The 15,199-nt window shown below is 41.3% G+C and overlaps 1 protein-coding gene and 1 non-coding gene across 2 annotated transcripts in view; both read right to left on the minus strand.

Moving 5' to 3' along the window:
• Nucleotides 1-15,199, minus strand: part of PSMC5 (proteasome 26S subunit, ATPase 5) — a 468,796-nt gene that overhangs the window by 110,431 nt on the left and 343,166 nt on the right. The window contains exon 10 of the mRNA XM_044055381.1: nucleotides 4,298-4,408. Coding sequence (XP_043911316.1) covers nucleotides 4,298-4,408 — 111 coding nt within the window. The remainder of the gene's footprint in view (nucleotides 1-4,297; nucleotides 4,409-15,199) is intronic.
• Nucleotides 2,597-2,668, minus strand: TRNAC-GCA. The gene has a single exon. It is a non-coding gene; the product is annotated as a tRNA-Cys (tRNA).

The raw sequence follows: 15,199 nt of genomic DNA on the forward strand, positions 1-15,199 counted from the left end.
AAGGTAACAGAATTGGAAGAGACTAAAATTTATTTGGATTGCGGGTTAGAGATTGCGTTCCCTACCTAGGACTGTTAGAGTACAGACAGAAAAAAAAAAAAAAAAAAAAGAAAGAAAGAAAGAAATAGGGGCTCCTAAATGAAAGACCAGCACTGGTATTGTTTTTAACAGAATCTAGAACAGAAGCGGCCGTTAAAAAAGGAATAATTAGTAGAACATTTAAAATACTGCAGGATAATTATAAGAATCAGAATCAATCAAAGCAGCTTAGAAAGGATTGGGAAAAGACTGGATAAGCAATTCACAAAGAGACAATGGGGGAGATATATGTGTACCATCAAAATATGCAACAAAGTTTAGAAGATTTAGGATCTTTGCCTGGAAGCGTTTACACAGGTATTTTTATATCCCAAGTAGACTTCAAAGAATTTTTCCTCAGGTGGATAGCAAATGTTGGAGGTGTGATGGGCAAGAAAGAGGTAGCTGGGAACATATTTTTTAGAAGTGTAATGAGCTGGCAGACTTTTGGGATTTCCTGCAGACCTCTCTGTCCAAGATGCTGGGTGAACGGACTGGACTGACTGAGGAGATGATTTTTTTGAGTTATGCTACAGAATCGAACAGCCTAGACACTGTAAAGCCTTGCGGAGTCTAATTATGGTAGCTGCCAAAAAAGCAATTACTAGAAAATGGAAATCAAAGTCTAGACCAACTTTATTTTAAGTAGTGAATATAGTGATAGAGATAAAACAACTGGAATTGGGATCTTTAGAAAAGGGAAGGAGCAAACTACATGGAGAAAAAATGGGAAATGTGGGAACAATATATGCAGAGTAGGAACGACGTTTAAGAGGCAGGATTTGAATGATCTATATAATGCTTAACTGACAATGACTGGATAGTTTATAAGTGATGTATAATGTTTACAACTACAATTGTTTCAATGGCGTCTATGATGTAAACTGTTTGCAACTAAGGTAATATAGGTTGATAGGTTTGTAGGTTGGTACTAGGCTGTCGGTCCTAGGGCCTATACAGGCCTAGCCATAACAATTCCCTGGCTATTTCTTCCCACACTATTTACTTCCCTGGACCCCTGTCTAGCAGGGTGAGTGATGTGATCCCTGGGGTGAATTTTCTTTCTCCCATCCAATCGTCAAGGTTCCTTTTGAAGAAAGCCAAGGAGGTGTTCTGCTTGACATGTATGGGCAGTCTATTCCAGAGTCTGGGGAGTCTCTGTGTCAGGAACCTACCCATCAAGCATGTTTTGTTTATTGTGATGACAAGGTTTAGATTCCTGGAGCGTGTGGCTCTGAGGGACTGGAATTTCTTTAAGTGTAGCATGGCCAACAGCTCTGGGTTTGAAATGGCCTTGTATGTTAAGCAGAGATCACCTCTGAGTAGATGATATGCGACAGAGCACAGCTGGAGTTTAAGGCGGTCAGCATAGGGCATCTGCTTTAGGCCTGTGATTCGTTTAGTGAAGTATTTATGCGGTCTTTCCAGTTGTTGCAGATATCTTCAGAGGTACATTGTACCAATCATTGGTCTGATGAGTGATGAGTATTATGACCTCCTTGATCTAGATGAGAAGTCCTCATGATAAGGTGGGCAAATGGTGTACAGTGGGAAAAAGACCAAACAAGGCGTTGTATTCTATAATGTGCCTAATGAGGGATGAGTACAGTGGGAAAAAGACCAAACGGGGCATTGTATTCTATAATGTGCCTAATGAGGGACGAGTACAGTGGGAAAAAAGCAAGGGCATTGTATTCTATAATGTGCCTAATGAGGGACGAGTACAGTGGGAAAAAGGCCAAACGGGACATTGTATTCTATAATGGGCCTAATGAGGGACGAGTACAGTGGGAAAAAGACCAAACGGGGCGTTGTATTCTATAATGTGCCTAATGAGGGATGAGTACAGTGGGAAAAAGACCAAACAAGGCGTTGTATTCTATAATGTGCCTAATGAGGGATGAGTACAGTGGGAAAAAGACCAAACGGGGCATTGTATTCTATAATGGGCCTAATGAGGGACGAGTACAGTGGGAAAAAGACCAAACGGGGCGTTGTATTCTATAATGGGCCTAATGAGGGACGAGTACAGTGGGAAAAAGACCAAACGGGGCATTGTATTCTATAATGGGCCTAATGAGGGACGAGTACAGAGGGAAAAAGACCAAACGGGGCGTTGTATTCTATAATGGGCCTAATGAGGGACGAGTACAGTGGGAAAAAGACCAAACGGGGCGTTGTATTCTATAATGGGCCTAATGAGGGATGAGTACAGTGGGAAAAAGACCAAACGGGGCTTTGTATTCTATAATGGGCCTAATGAGGGATGAGTACAGTGGGAAAAAGATGAAGATGAGCACTCAGAAGGTGGTGATACACAGGGAGGGTGCCACACGGGTTTCATAGAGTATCTGTAATTATCGTACTGCGTGACCTGCACCTTCTGGGATCCTGGCAATTAGTCAAGCGGAGAGTGAGGAACACTGGCATTTTATGGCGTGGTAGCCATCTGGCTTAACTTTCTTTGAAAGCATAGCCAGTTAAAACAAGGCCTACGTGTGGAAAAAAACACCCTTGCAGGGGGCACTTAGATTTGAACCAGGGACCTCTTGATCTGCAGTCAAATGCTCTACCACTGAGCTATACCCCCATTCTACTATATATTTTGTATGTTTTTCACTTATATAAATGTGTCATATGTGTAAATTTAATAAAATGTTTGAAAAAGAAGATAGCTCAGGTACCTCTCCCATTTATAAACCGTACATCTTACAGCCATCATTAGTATGGGACAGCCTTGCCAAAAGCAGGGCGATATCAGAAGGTCAAGTCAGATTGGATGATCAGGCACTGTCTGTGGCATAACTTCCGCCCTACAGCAGTGATTTTTACGTAAACCTCCAAAGATGCCACATTCAGACTCCTTCAAAATACAAATCACTACACCTTCCTTTTCCATCAAGATAAATGCTTAATAAAACTTTTCTCCTTTGGTCTCTATTCTGTAAAAAAAAAAATTTTACCATCTGCAAAAATTCACAAGTCTACACTTGCATTTTTTTAATTATTCTTTCTTAGTCCTTCACACCTCGCCAGCCTGCTGTTCACAGTGCCCCTAAACAATTTACTACTTCCAGCTGGCTGTAGCCATCAATTACGGCATGAGAGCTGAATGGTAGGTTCCACCCTCTTGAAGTGAACATGCCCTATCATTATATTTTTGTTGAGAACAGCACACCAGCATACAGAAATGCACCATAGTGACATCTGACTTATCATATAAACTGCCACAATCAAAATTCAGCTACAACTGTTGCACTGGGTGTCCTTGGCACTTTGAGCTCGACAACAGGCACCAGTCTGAGTCTACAATCTGCACAGGTACCGGCACCTGTTGCCGAGCTCAGTCTGCACAGGTACCGGCACCTGTTGCCGAGCTCAGTCCGCACATGTACCGGCACCTGTTGCCGAGCTCAGTCTGCACAGGTACCAGTGCCTGTTGCCGAGCTCAGTCCGTACAGGTACCGGCACCTGTTGCTGAGCTCAGTCTGCACAGCTACTGGCGCCTGTTGCCGAGCTCAGTCTGCACAGCTTGGGCACATATAAAAACAAAATATGCGATGACAGAGCTTGGACACATTTAAAAACTAAAACACTGGATGACTTAAAACAGCCAGGACATACCAGCTAAAACATTGGGTGACTGAACAGGCTAGTCACATTTAAAAACGAAGCAGAGAAAGACAACCTGCCAGGACAGTACGAATTAAGCATGGAATAACAAACAGCTGTAACACAGAACAGCAGGTTGTATTTAAACAGGAAGAATGGCATCATTTAATATGGCAAACAATTACCAGTATAAGCTGCAACAAGAGGAAATAGAGTGATAACGCTGTGTGAGGGAAAAGAGGTATCAGTAATGCTAGTGCACATGCCCCTTAGACAGAATTACACCTAGAAGGCACTGCTACCTAAAGAACAAGAATGTATCTCCTTAAAAAAAGCATACAAATATCAAATTAACTATATTAAATTTAAAAGCAATCTATGAATGCAGTGTATATTTGTAGCAGGTGAAGTCTTGTCTTCAAGTGCATTCTGAACAGACATTTTTAAAAGCGGCTTTCTTGATTGCACAAATTTCTTATTACATTACTTAAGGCACCTTTTATCTGTAATAGCAAGAATTCTAGAAGAGAAAAACGTGTTACGATTTCAGGAATTTGGCAACTATTCCTTGTTCTCTGAACCCACTCAGTCTATTAAATGCTCTCACCTTCACTTCTGCTCCAGATGCCCCTGGCATTAGTTCTGCAATCTTGCGCAAATTGATGCCACGTGTCAAATTCATTTTTCTAGAATGAATCTTGAGAATATCTAGTCGAGCCTAGATGCACAAACAAAGAAGTTCTGCATTAATGTCAAACTAACAGTGAACAGAAGGGAGCAGTTTTAGAAAATTCTGAAATTTCTTAAACTATGCAGGCCTCATATGTAAAGTTCTGAAAATTTCTACTCAAAGACCTTGCATTTCAGTTGGATCCAATCAGATGAATTTGACTTTTTTTCATGGACACAGCATTATCCTTTGGCTTTCACACAAGCTTTACTAGAAATTAACAAGCATACCTGCATAAACTACTCACCTCCATTACAACTGACCAATGTAACGCACATGTTCCTTATGTAGCGTCAGCCTGAGATTTATCAAAAGCAAAATGACAATGTAAAAAATGTATACCCATAAAATAACAACTAAGTGCACACTAGTCAAAGTACTGTTGTGTACACTTACCATAAATGTAGATGTTCGAGTGTACTCACTGTTGCAGTCATTACATTTGGGTAATCTGCTGGCAGGATGCCCTCAGTCGGCCTGATTAACAAAGTCTTGGGTCCTGCGTCGGTTGCTGTCTCCTCTTCCATGACGTCAGATCGTTAGGGGTATAAAACGTGCAGACGATGCCATTTTAATCAGTTTTTCTTGCCTCAGATGTCAGGTGCCCCCTAAATGGGGAACAAAAATATATATACATATGGTTCCACTTCATATCATTGAATTAACATTTCATCGAATTTGAAATAGAGACCAAATAGTCGAAAACTCAAATCATCGAATCTCAAATCATTGAAAACTATCAAGCAGCTAGAAATAACATCCAACAGAGATAACATCTCAGACACTGTTTACTACATTTATGCAGGGGGGGCAAGCCCCCCTGCAACCCCCACACCACCCGTACATTAAATATATCAACTCCAAAGTCGCACTACAGTGGGGGGAAAAGGTAACTTCCTCCCCAATGTAGTGCGACCTTGGAGTTGGTATATTAAATATATGGGGGCTGTAGGGGGTGCAGGGGGGATTGCCCCCCTGCATAAAATGTAGTAAACAGTGTCTGAGATGTTATTTCTACTTGCTTTATAGTTTTCAATGATTTGAGATTCGATGATTTGGTCTTGATTATTTGAAATTCGATGATATGATAATTCGATAATATGAAGTGGAACCATACATACACACATATATATATATATATATATATATATATATATATATATATATATATATATATATATACATACATGTACTTTAGAACACAAAAAAAATTACCTTCAACTAAAAGCAAATACACCACAAAGGCATTTCAACATAGTGAAGGAAAGAAGAAGTATAATAACAGAGAAGAAAGGGGGCTGGCGGGAGGGTAACCTGGACTGCAACAGTGAATACACTCGAACATCTACATTTACGGTAAGTGTACACAACTGTAGTATGTTCTTCGTGTTTCACTGTTGCAGTCATTACATTTGGGTAGAATCCCAAAGCTATGGATGGGAGGATGGAATTAAACAGCATTAGGAGCAGCTATAAGGCCCTGCAGGACTGCAGTGGCAAAGCCTGCCCTGGATTTAGAAAAGAGAGGTATATGGTAATGCTTTGTGAACGTATGAACTGAGCTCCAAGTAGCAGCTTCTAGAATGTCTCTGGTAGGAACTCCTCTGAGAAAGGCTGCAGAAGTAGATGCAGCCCTGTTGGAATGAGATCTGATCCCCTTGGGCACAGGTTTACCATGATGCGAGTAGCAGAAACGAATCAATGGCTTATCCATTTTGAAATAGTCTTCTTAGATATAGCCTTCCCCTCTGTTCCTGCAGCAAATGCCACCAGTAGTTGCTCAGACTTTCTTAGTGATTTTGTCCTGTTTAAGTAGAATCTTAGTTGTCTGTGTACATCCAATGAATGCAGAATCCGCTCCCCCTTGTTCTGAGGATTTGGGTAAAACGTTGGCAGGTGTATGGTCTGGTTAATACCACCTTAGGCATAAAAGAAGGATTGGTCCTGAGGGCCACCCTGTCCGGGTAAAATATAATGAAAGGCTCCACTACCATGAGAGGCTATAATTCTGAAACCCTTCTAGCTGAAGTGACTGCTAAAAGAAAGGCTATCTTCCAAGAAAGACATTTTATATCCGCAGTAGCAGCTGGTTCAAAAGGAGGTAGGGTGAGTTTTTCCAGCACAAAATTGAGGTCCCGTGTAGGAGTCGGTGCTCTCCTGGGAAGCCTTACATTTTTGGCCCCTCTGAGGTACTGCTTTAGCAGGGGATGAGAAGAGAGGAGGCTCTGTGTTGGAATGAGCCTAGATGGCAGAGGCATGGATTTTTATTGAAGATAAAGATAGGCCCTTGTGAAGCATCTCAGTTAAGTATTGCAAAATCTGAGGAATATCGGGCGTAGCTGTGTCTATTCCTTGTGCTCGATTCCAAACACAGAATCTCTTCCATTTATCGGCATAAGATTTTCTAGTACTAGGCCTTCCAGCCTTCAAAATGACATCCATCACAGGTTTACTGAGAGATGTGATTGGTGAAATTAGCTGCTTAGCCATGCTGCAAGATTCAGAGTTTGGAGCTGAGTGTGCAGAATTTGATAGTTCTACTGAGACAATAGGTGAGGTGTTTGAGGCAAGTACCACGGAGGAAGGTGTGACATATTCCTTAGAAGCGGGCACTAGTGCTGGCGAGGCCAGACTGGAGCAATCTCATTTTTGTTTTTTCCTGTCTGACCTTTAATAAGACCTTGGAGAGTAGAGGCAGAGGGGGAAAGGCATAGACCGATAGGTTTTTCCAGCTGAAGGATAGAGCATCCACTTTCCATGCTTTTTTGTGATGGATTCTTGTGCAGAATTTGTCTAACTGATAGTTTCGGGGAGAGGCAAATAGATCTATGTCTGGGCTCCCCCATTTTCGTGTCAACATGCTGAAGATTTGTGGATTCCATTCATGTGGGTCCATAAGATTTCTGCTTAGGTCGTCTGCCAGAGTATTTTGCTTTCCTGGCAGGAATTGAGCTTGGAAGATGTATTTGGTAAGTCAAGGCTGTGTTCTACAAGGCCATGGCTAGTCTGTAAAGGGGGTAGGAGTGGGTACCCCCCCTGCTTGTTTATGTACCACATAACTGTGGTGTTATCAGTCTTTATCAGTAGTTGTCCTGGATGAAGGAGGTCCTTGAAGGCTGTCACAGCATTCTGTACAGCAAGCATTTCTTTTTGGTTGATATGTAGATGCATTTGGCTTGGGCTCAATTTGCCCTGAATGCATCTCCCTGTCAGATGGGCCCCCCCAAGCATAGTCTGATGTATCTGTAGTTAGGGCTTGGGTGGCAGGGGGTAGAATGAACGACAGTCCCTTGTTTTGGTGACATGCCTCTGCCCACCAAAGGAACTCTTGTTGCAGGCAGGGAATGAGAGGAATCATTGTTTCCAGGCTGTGACAATGTTGACTACATAAGCTTTTTAGGTTCCATTGAGGTTTCCTCATATGCAGCCTTGCATATGGTATTAGTAGAATGTAGGATGCCATGAACCCCACAGCCTGCAGAATTTGTCTTGCAGATAGCTGTAGTTTTGTTGCCACTTGTTTAAGTATGTTGTCAATTGAATTTGCTTGTCTGGCGTGAGGTAAGCCATCTGGGCAGTTGTATTCAAGCTTGCACCCAGGAATGTAATTATTTGAGAGGGTACCAGTTGTGATTTCTTTTTGTTTATGGTGTATCCTAGGCATGCTAAAAGTCTTTTTACAAACACCAGATGCTGAGTGTCCTTGTCCTCTACCTGAATGAGGCAATCGTCCAGATATGGATAAATTGGAATGCTTCTTTGTCTGCAAAATGCAATTACTGGTGCCAGGCACTTTGTAAAGACCCTGGGCGCAGTAGATAAGTCAAAGGGCAGTGCAGAAAACTGGTAATGCAAATAGCCTGCTTTGAAGCGTTGGTATCTTCGGCAAGATTCTATGATTGGTAACTCAAGACTTAAAAGAGGCATACCTGCATATCCCAATCAGGCATTCTTGTCTAGCATAGGCAGTAGCTGTTGTAAAGTCAGCATTTTGAATTTTGGAATGTCCAGGAACGCATTTAGAATGGGTAAGTCCAGAATTGGATGCCATGATTTGTCTTTTCTGGGTACCAGGAAAAGTCTTGAATAAAATCCTTGTCCTTTTTCCTTTTCTGGTACTGGCTGTATAGCCCCCCTATCCATGAGGGACATGACTTGTTTCTGGGCCTTTGCCCACTGATTTGGTGGCAGATCTGGCCATCCATTTGGAATTGACAACCTGTGGAAATGAAATCTGTACCTCTGGGATACTATATTTAAGACCCACTTGTCCTGGGTAATTAAATGTCAATTTTGAGCATGAAAAGTTTTCCCCCCAAAGGGGCTGCCAAAAGATAAGTGCTTGAAGATGGCAGAGGAAAATCATTGAGACTGTTTACTGTAGGGTTGTGCTTTGTTACCTCCTGATTTGGAGGTGGAGGCACCCCATTGTTTTGACCTGCAAGATCCTTGTGACTGAAACCTGGAGCCTTTGGAGCGTCTGGGTTTGGCCTGAGCGGCTCTGTTGGACACAGGAAAGGACCAATTCTTAGTTGGCCAGTGTCTACTGAACCTGGGTGGCTGCACTTGCAATAAATCTTTTACAGTTTGCATAGATTTAGCTTTGTCTTTCATCTTTTTTAAAACCTCTTCTGCCTTATTACCTAACAGACTGTCCTGCTCTAAAGGAGCATCCAACAATTTAGCTTTAACATGATCAGGCATATTTTGCTCCTTGAGCCAAGCATGCCTTCTTATCACAGATCCAGTTATGGCGGCCCTGCAAGAGGCCTCCAAGGAATCAAAACCACATTGCAAAGTATGCTTTCCAACCTGTTCTGCTGAATGCAGTAAATCCTGTAACTCCATTTTCCACACAATCAGAACTCAACATCATTTTTTGTTTCAGTAAGACCATAACATGCTGTTGATATTTAAGCATATGAAACGGGCAGTTTAAAGCCCTGATTGCCAAGGTTGCAGACGTATAAACCTTCTTACCCCATCTATCCAGCGTCCTGGAGCCTCTATCTGAAGGGGTAGGATTTTTGGCTGTAAAAGCCTCAACACCCCTGGGACCCTGAGAAATAGTTTCAGGGTCAGCAGCAGAATGTTTGAAAAGAAATTTGTAGGAGTCAGGAACCCTGTAATATCTGTCTGGCTTACTAGGAGGCGGAAACATAATCAACAATGTATAATACAGGAGGTATTGCCAAAGGCCTATGCTGAGGAAGAAGAAGAAAATCTCTAAGCCTCTTTTTGGATTCTGAAGTCCTGACTCTCCCAATGAAAATGTTCCCTTAAAGTATGCAAAGTCTCTCCGAGAGAGTAATCCTAAAGAGGAGAAGCAGAGGGAATGGAGTCCTCATAAGGTGGGACAGAAAATTCCTGATCAGAAGAAATGGAAACCTGATCTGAAGATTCATAATCAGTGCCTTGCCTAGGCCTCTTAGAAGGGGGGGGGGGGTTGGGAACCCTTGATCAAGGTAATTAAATCCTCAGCCATTTTGATCATTTGTTTTTTAAGCACAGGGACCCGAGCACGTGGCTCATGCGTCAGTTTTTCTAGACATAGAAGTAGGATTTGGCCTTGTTTTTGATGATGGCGCCAGTTTAATATACAAATGTTGAGGCCTGAAAACACCCCCAGAAGCCGGTGCCTGCTCAGCGGCTCCGGACCCATCCATGGGAGAGACATCCATGGGTTCAATACTTGCAGAATCTCGCGGAATACCGGACTCCAAATGGGTCTCGGTAGAGGCCTGCGACTAGTAGTGGACATCAGGGGCTGCAAAACTGCCTGAGTACCGGCGAACCGGCGACTGGCTTAGGAAAAGCTTTGTTGTTGGTTTTGGACCTCGATGGTCTGTCTGTCTTTTTCCTTGCGTTTTTTGTGAATTCCGGTAGTTGGATAGCTAACTGACGACATTTCAGGATAGTTAAATCTTGAACCAAAGTATTTAGAAGCAAAAATATACAGATGCTTAATAGAGCGCTGGTTAAATTTAGCACAAAACGACAGCAAAGCATGTTGTGATCAGGGCCTAGGCAAGGAATACAGTACAAATGAAAATCCTTATGAGGTATTTGCTTCCCACAAGTAATGCAATTATTAACTTTTACTGACATCGGTAAGGAGCAAGAAAGAGTTTTCCCAACAGAGTACTTAAGCTTTAGTATGAAGACTTCAGTTCTGAAACAAACGAAAATTTCAGGAGTCGGCCGACTGGCACTTACGAACTGCTTCTGCTTCGGGCACCGCACGGCAAGAAAGACGGATTAAAATGGCGTCAGCTGCATGTTTTATACCCGATGACCCAACGTCATGAAGAGGAGACAGCAACCGATGCAGGACCCAAGACTTTGTTATTCAGGCTGACTGAGGGCAACCTGCCAGCAGATTACCCAAATGTAATGACTGCAACAGTGAAACACGAAGAACATCGGCAAGGGATAATGAAGTCATGCAATAGGAGGCAGCTCAAAGGTCAACAGGAGTAATGAAGTCATGCAATAGGAGGCAGTTCAGGGGTCAACAGGGGTAATGAAGTCATGCAATAGGAGGCAGTTCAGGAGTCAACAGGCGTAATGAAGTCATGCAACAGGGGGCAGTTCAGGGGTCAACAGGGGCAATGAAGTCATGCAACAGGGGGCAGTTCAGGAGTCAACACCAGTGGTAATGAAGTAATGTAATAGGAGGCAGTCCAGGGGTCAACACCAGGGGTAATGAAGTCATGCAACAGGAGGCAGTTCAGGGGTCAACACCAGGGGTAATGAAGTCATGTAATAGGAGGCAGTTCAGGGGTCAACAGGGGTAATGAAGTCATGTAATAGGAGGCAGTTCAGGGGTCAACAGGGGTAATGAAGTCATGTAATAGGAGACAGTTCAGGGGTCAACAGGGGTAATGAAGTCATGTAATAGGAGACAGTTCAGGGGTCAACAGAGGTAATGAAGTCATGTAATAGGAGGCAGTTCAGGGGTCAACAGGGGTAATGAAGTCATGTAATAGGAGGCAGTTCAGGGGTCAACATGGGTAATGAAGTCATGTAATAGGAGGCAGTTCAGGGGTCAAGCTTTCACAGGCTACTAAGTCCCTTTCCTTTTACTCCAATGCTATTCAAAACATTTTCCACTCCAGATCTGAAAAAATGCCCTGTAAAAAGAGCATAAAATTATAAAAGCAATGATGACCTCCAGATGACATCAGCAATAGAGAAAGAGATAACAGGTGGGTATGTTGAGAAGGATGGACGTGTCCATGCAGAGCTATCACGGCGGTCAAAACATAACATTTGTTATCGGTTATGAAAAGGTCCAAAGTCATCAACAGCAAAACAGGCCTATATCACAAAGTCAAAGTTTAATAACTTTGAACACGGAATGTTCAACCATCTTGTTCGAAGTTAAAAACCTTCGACTATGGATAAAAAAACAAAAAAACAAAACAAAATAAACTGTTGTAAGCAGGGGGGCAAGCCCTCCTGCACCTCCCACTACTTAAATATACCAAGTCCGAGATCGCACCACATTGAACAAAACGGAAACCTCCCCTTACGGAGATTTCCACTGAAACGCTTGAACTTCTGCAAATCTGAACTTATGGTGTCGACCCCTGCAAATTCGAAATTATGGTCTCAACCATATGAGATTCGAAAAGTTCGATTATCTGATAGGAACCCCAGCAAAACACTGTTCCAAGCTTCTCCTCTGTATGTCATCCCTTCATGGGGAAATACTCTCTGAATACTGTGACCCCAAAAGAAAGACCTAGACTTGAAGATCACATCCAGCTTACAATGTCCTGCAAATGTAGTTAGAAGCCTGCACAACTGCTGTGCAAAAATGTCTTAAGGACACATTTCTGGAGATGGCCCAGTAGGTAGCCACTGGTTTGGATGTGTGAACTCCAGGTGGAAATGGAAAAAGTGTTTTTAAAGTTTATGTAAAACATCTGTATACTGCGACTCTGGAAACCTATGATATTAATTTTTTTTGTAAGAAAATGGCACAAAGTTTGTATCTCAACAATTTGTTACACACAATATCAGAGCTGTCTGGATACCCATAATGGGGGTGTGATGAGTATACATGCATGGCATGTTCCCAAAATTAGATTCTCCAGTGGAGAATGGAAACCAGTGTGGCATCTGTCTCAAGAGTGGGAAGGACTCCTTGTGGGATGTCACCTGTGAAGGCAGGGTGATTCCATGCAAATGCTCACTGTACTCCAATCCTAACTCTGCAGCACGTGTAGGGAACAGAAAGATGCAACCAACCCTCACATCACCCATGTCAGCTGTGATGGTGGTTCTCAGGCTTGTCTTCCTTTCACACCTACACTGTTGCCAGCCTAGTGGGGAATGATTAAACACTGTACGAAGCTGCACAGCAGTAGTCAATGTCACTGAAAATACAGGGGGTTCACGAAAGTGAACACTGCTGCAGGGGAAAAAAGATCAACCCTGCTCTGAGTAACCCATGGCTAGAAGTGCTATGCAAGACAGGAGCTTTAACTTAACCATGAGGAGCACTATACTTGACAGGAGATTTTATCAGAAATATATACTTGAGAAAGGCATTAACAAACACACAGACAAAAAAAAAAAAAAAAAGCTAATGTCAAACTGGAACCTTAGTGGAAATTACAAATGGCAGTAAGGTATATCTTTCTGGAAGAATAACGGAGTCCTGCCTCAAAAATGGTTTAAAAATACACTCAAGACTGCCACTGACAGTGCCCACCTCAGAGCAGAGATGCCCATACGGACTTCAACTACTGAACTGGGAACTTGGATTGGACTGCCCAGAGTTAAGTAAGATTCGCTTTGCAAGTAGTGAAAATCTCAATGTGCTCTGTCGTGGGATCGTGGGATCTACTAACTGAGATCTACTTCAGATGTGATTCACAAGTAGTAAAAATGCTGATGTTTTCTGTGCTGGGATCTATTAACTAACATCACTGAAATTTTTTTTTTAATGAAAAAAGCACAGTTGTGTACACTTACCATAAATGTAGATCTTCCGAGTGTCTTCACTGTTGCAGTCATAACATTTGGGTTATCCCTGCCAGGGTAGCGCTCAGCCAGCCCGAATACCAGAGACTTAGTATTTCTGCGTCAGTTGCTGTCGCTTGAGAACTGGTACAAAAAAAGGCAGCCGATGCCCTTACATCAGCCTTTCTTGCCATGGAGCCTGAAGCAGAAGCAGTTCACACGAGTACTGGTTGGCCGCTACCAGAGTTTTCGTTTCCGAATTGAAGTTGAAGTCTTCTAAAGCTAAGTACCCCGCTGGGGATCCATTTTTCTTGCACTAACCGATGTCAGAAAAAGTTAATTATCTCACCTGTGGAAAAGCAAATACCACACAGGGACTTCCACTCTTACTGCGTCACTCGTCTAGGCCCAGACCAACAGTGAAATAAGAAGATTAACATTTATCATCATTTATTAGTTCTTTACATTGAAAATCTTTCAGTAACACATTTTTAACATTAAAACACATCATACATTAACACAATGTTAAAAAAAAGCAAAGAAAGGAAGGGTACCAAAATAACTATGCAGGATTAGTTGTATTAAAATGCTTCCATTAAACCATGGCTACATGTTCTTATTTTTATGTTGATGGGGAACTGCTGTTCATATTTTTCTTAATATCCTGTCAAATCTAAATTTTATCTTAATTCAGGTTTAAGAATAAGTAACAAAAAATCCAGATATACGATATTAAATAGAAAACATAACACACATTTTAACTCAAATCACATAACTGGCACATTAGTATCATCCATAAATTACTTAGGAATAACCTTATGTGATAATATAAATACAACCGTAACCACAAATTATTCAAACACTTTATCTACTATAAAATCACTAACAGAAAAATGGAACAAATTATTTTTAAATTTTGAAGACAGACTCCAATTAATAAAGATGACCTTCCTCCCAAAGATAAATTATATTGTCCAAGCAATTCCTATCTCTCCAAATAAAATATTAAATGACTAACAAAATCTTACTAAATTTTTATGGTTTCCAAAAAGTAGAATTGCACTTTATCATCACATTAGACCCTGGGAACAGGGGGGAATAAACTTTTCAGATCTTGATTCCTATATTAAAGCTTCTATTCTCAAATTAGTCATTAACCTAATTTCTCATCTGCATGGAAATCCCTTCATACAACCATTTTCTTAAATGAAAACAAATTAGCTGGTAATCTCTTAATAGATAACCAAAATGCCAATCTATGGTATATACTTGGCATTAACTTACAATATAATATTGCAAAACCTACCAAAGTAAACATAATAGACAATATTTGTAGTAATACTAGAACATTTATAAACTCAAACTTAGATGTAAAACTCTGGTGGGATCTATTAATCTCTTTCAGGATTACTACAAATTATACCAACAGAATTCACAAAAATGTATTCAAAGACCGGGAATCAAAACAATTCATTTGTTGGCAATACTGCATAAATAATTTAACAGTATTACAGACTCATGAAATAAACAATATTTATAATATCTCAGACTATGATTGGATTATCTTAAATAGTATTCTTTCTCATACTCAAGACCTTTGTAGAATAATAAATAACTCTTCATTTAAAACAAAACCTAAGATGATTTTTCATTTCCAAAATCTGATATACAACAATCTGAATTGGCCTAACAATCTCTAGTCTTTACAAAATCCTAAAAAACTATAAAACTATACCCAAACAAAAGTTTTGGAAATTTACTGATAAAGGCCACATTTTAAAGGCCACATTTTAAATTTATCTCCAG

This window comes from Protopterus annectens, chromosome 13.part0 (assembly GCF_019279795.1).
Source record: "Protopterus annectens isolate FY-2018-M chromosome 13.part0, PAN1.0, whole genome shotgun sequence".
Taxonomy (NCBI): domain Eukaryota; kingdom Metazoa; phylum Chordata; order Ceratodontiformes; family Protopteridae; genus Protopterus; species Protopterus annectens.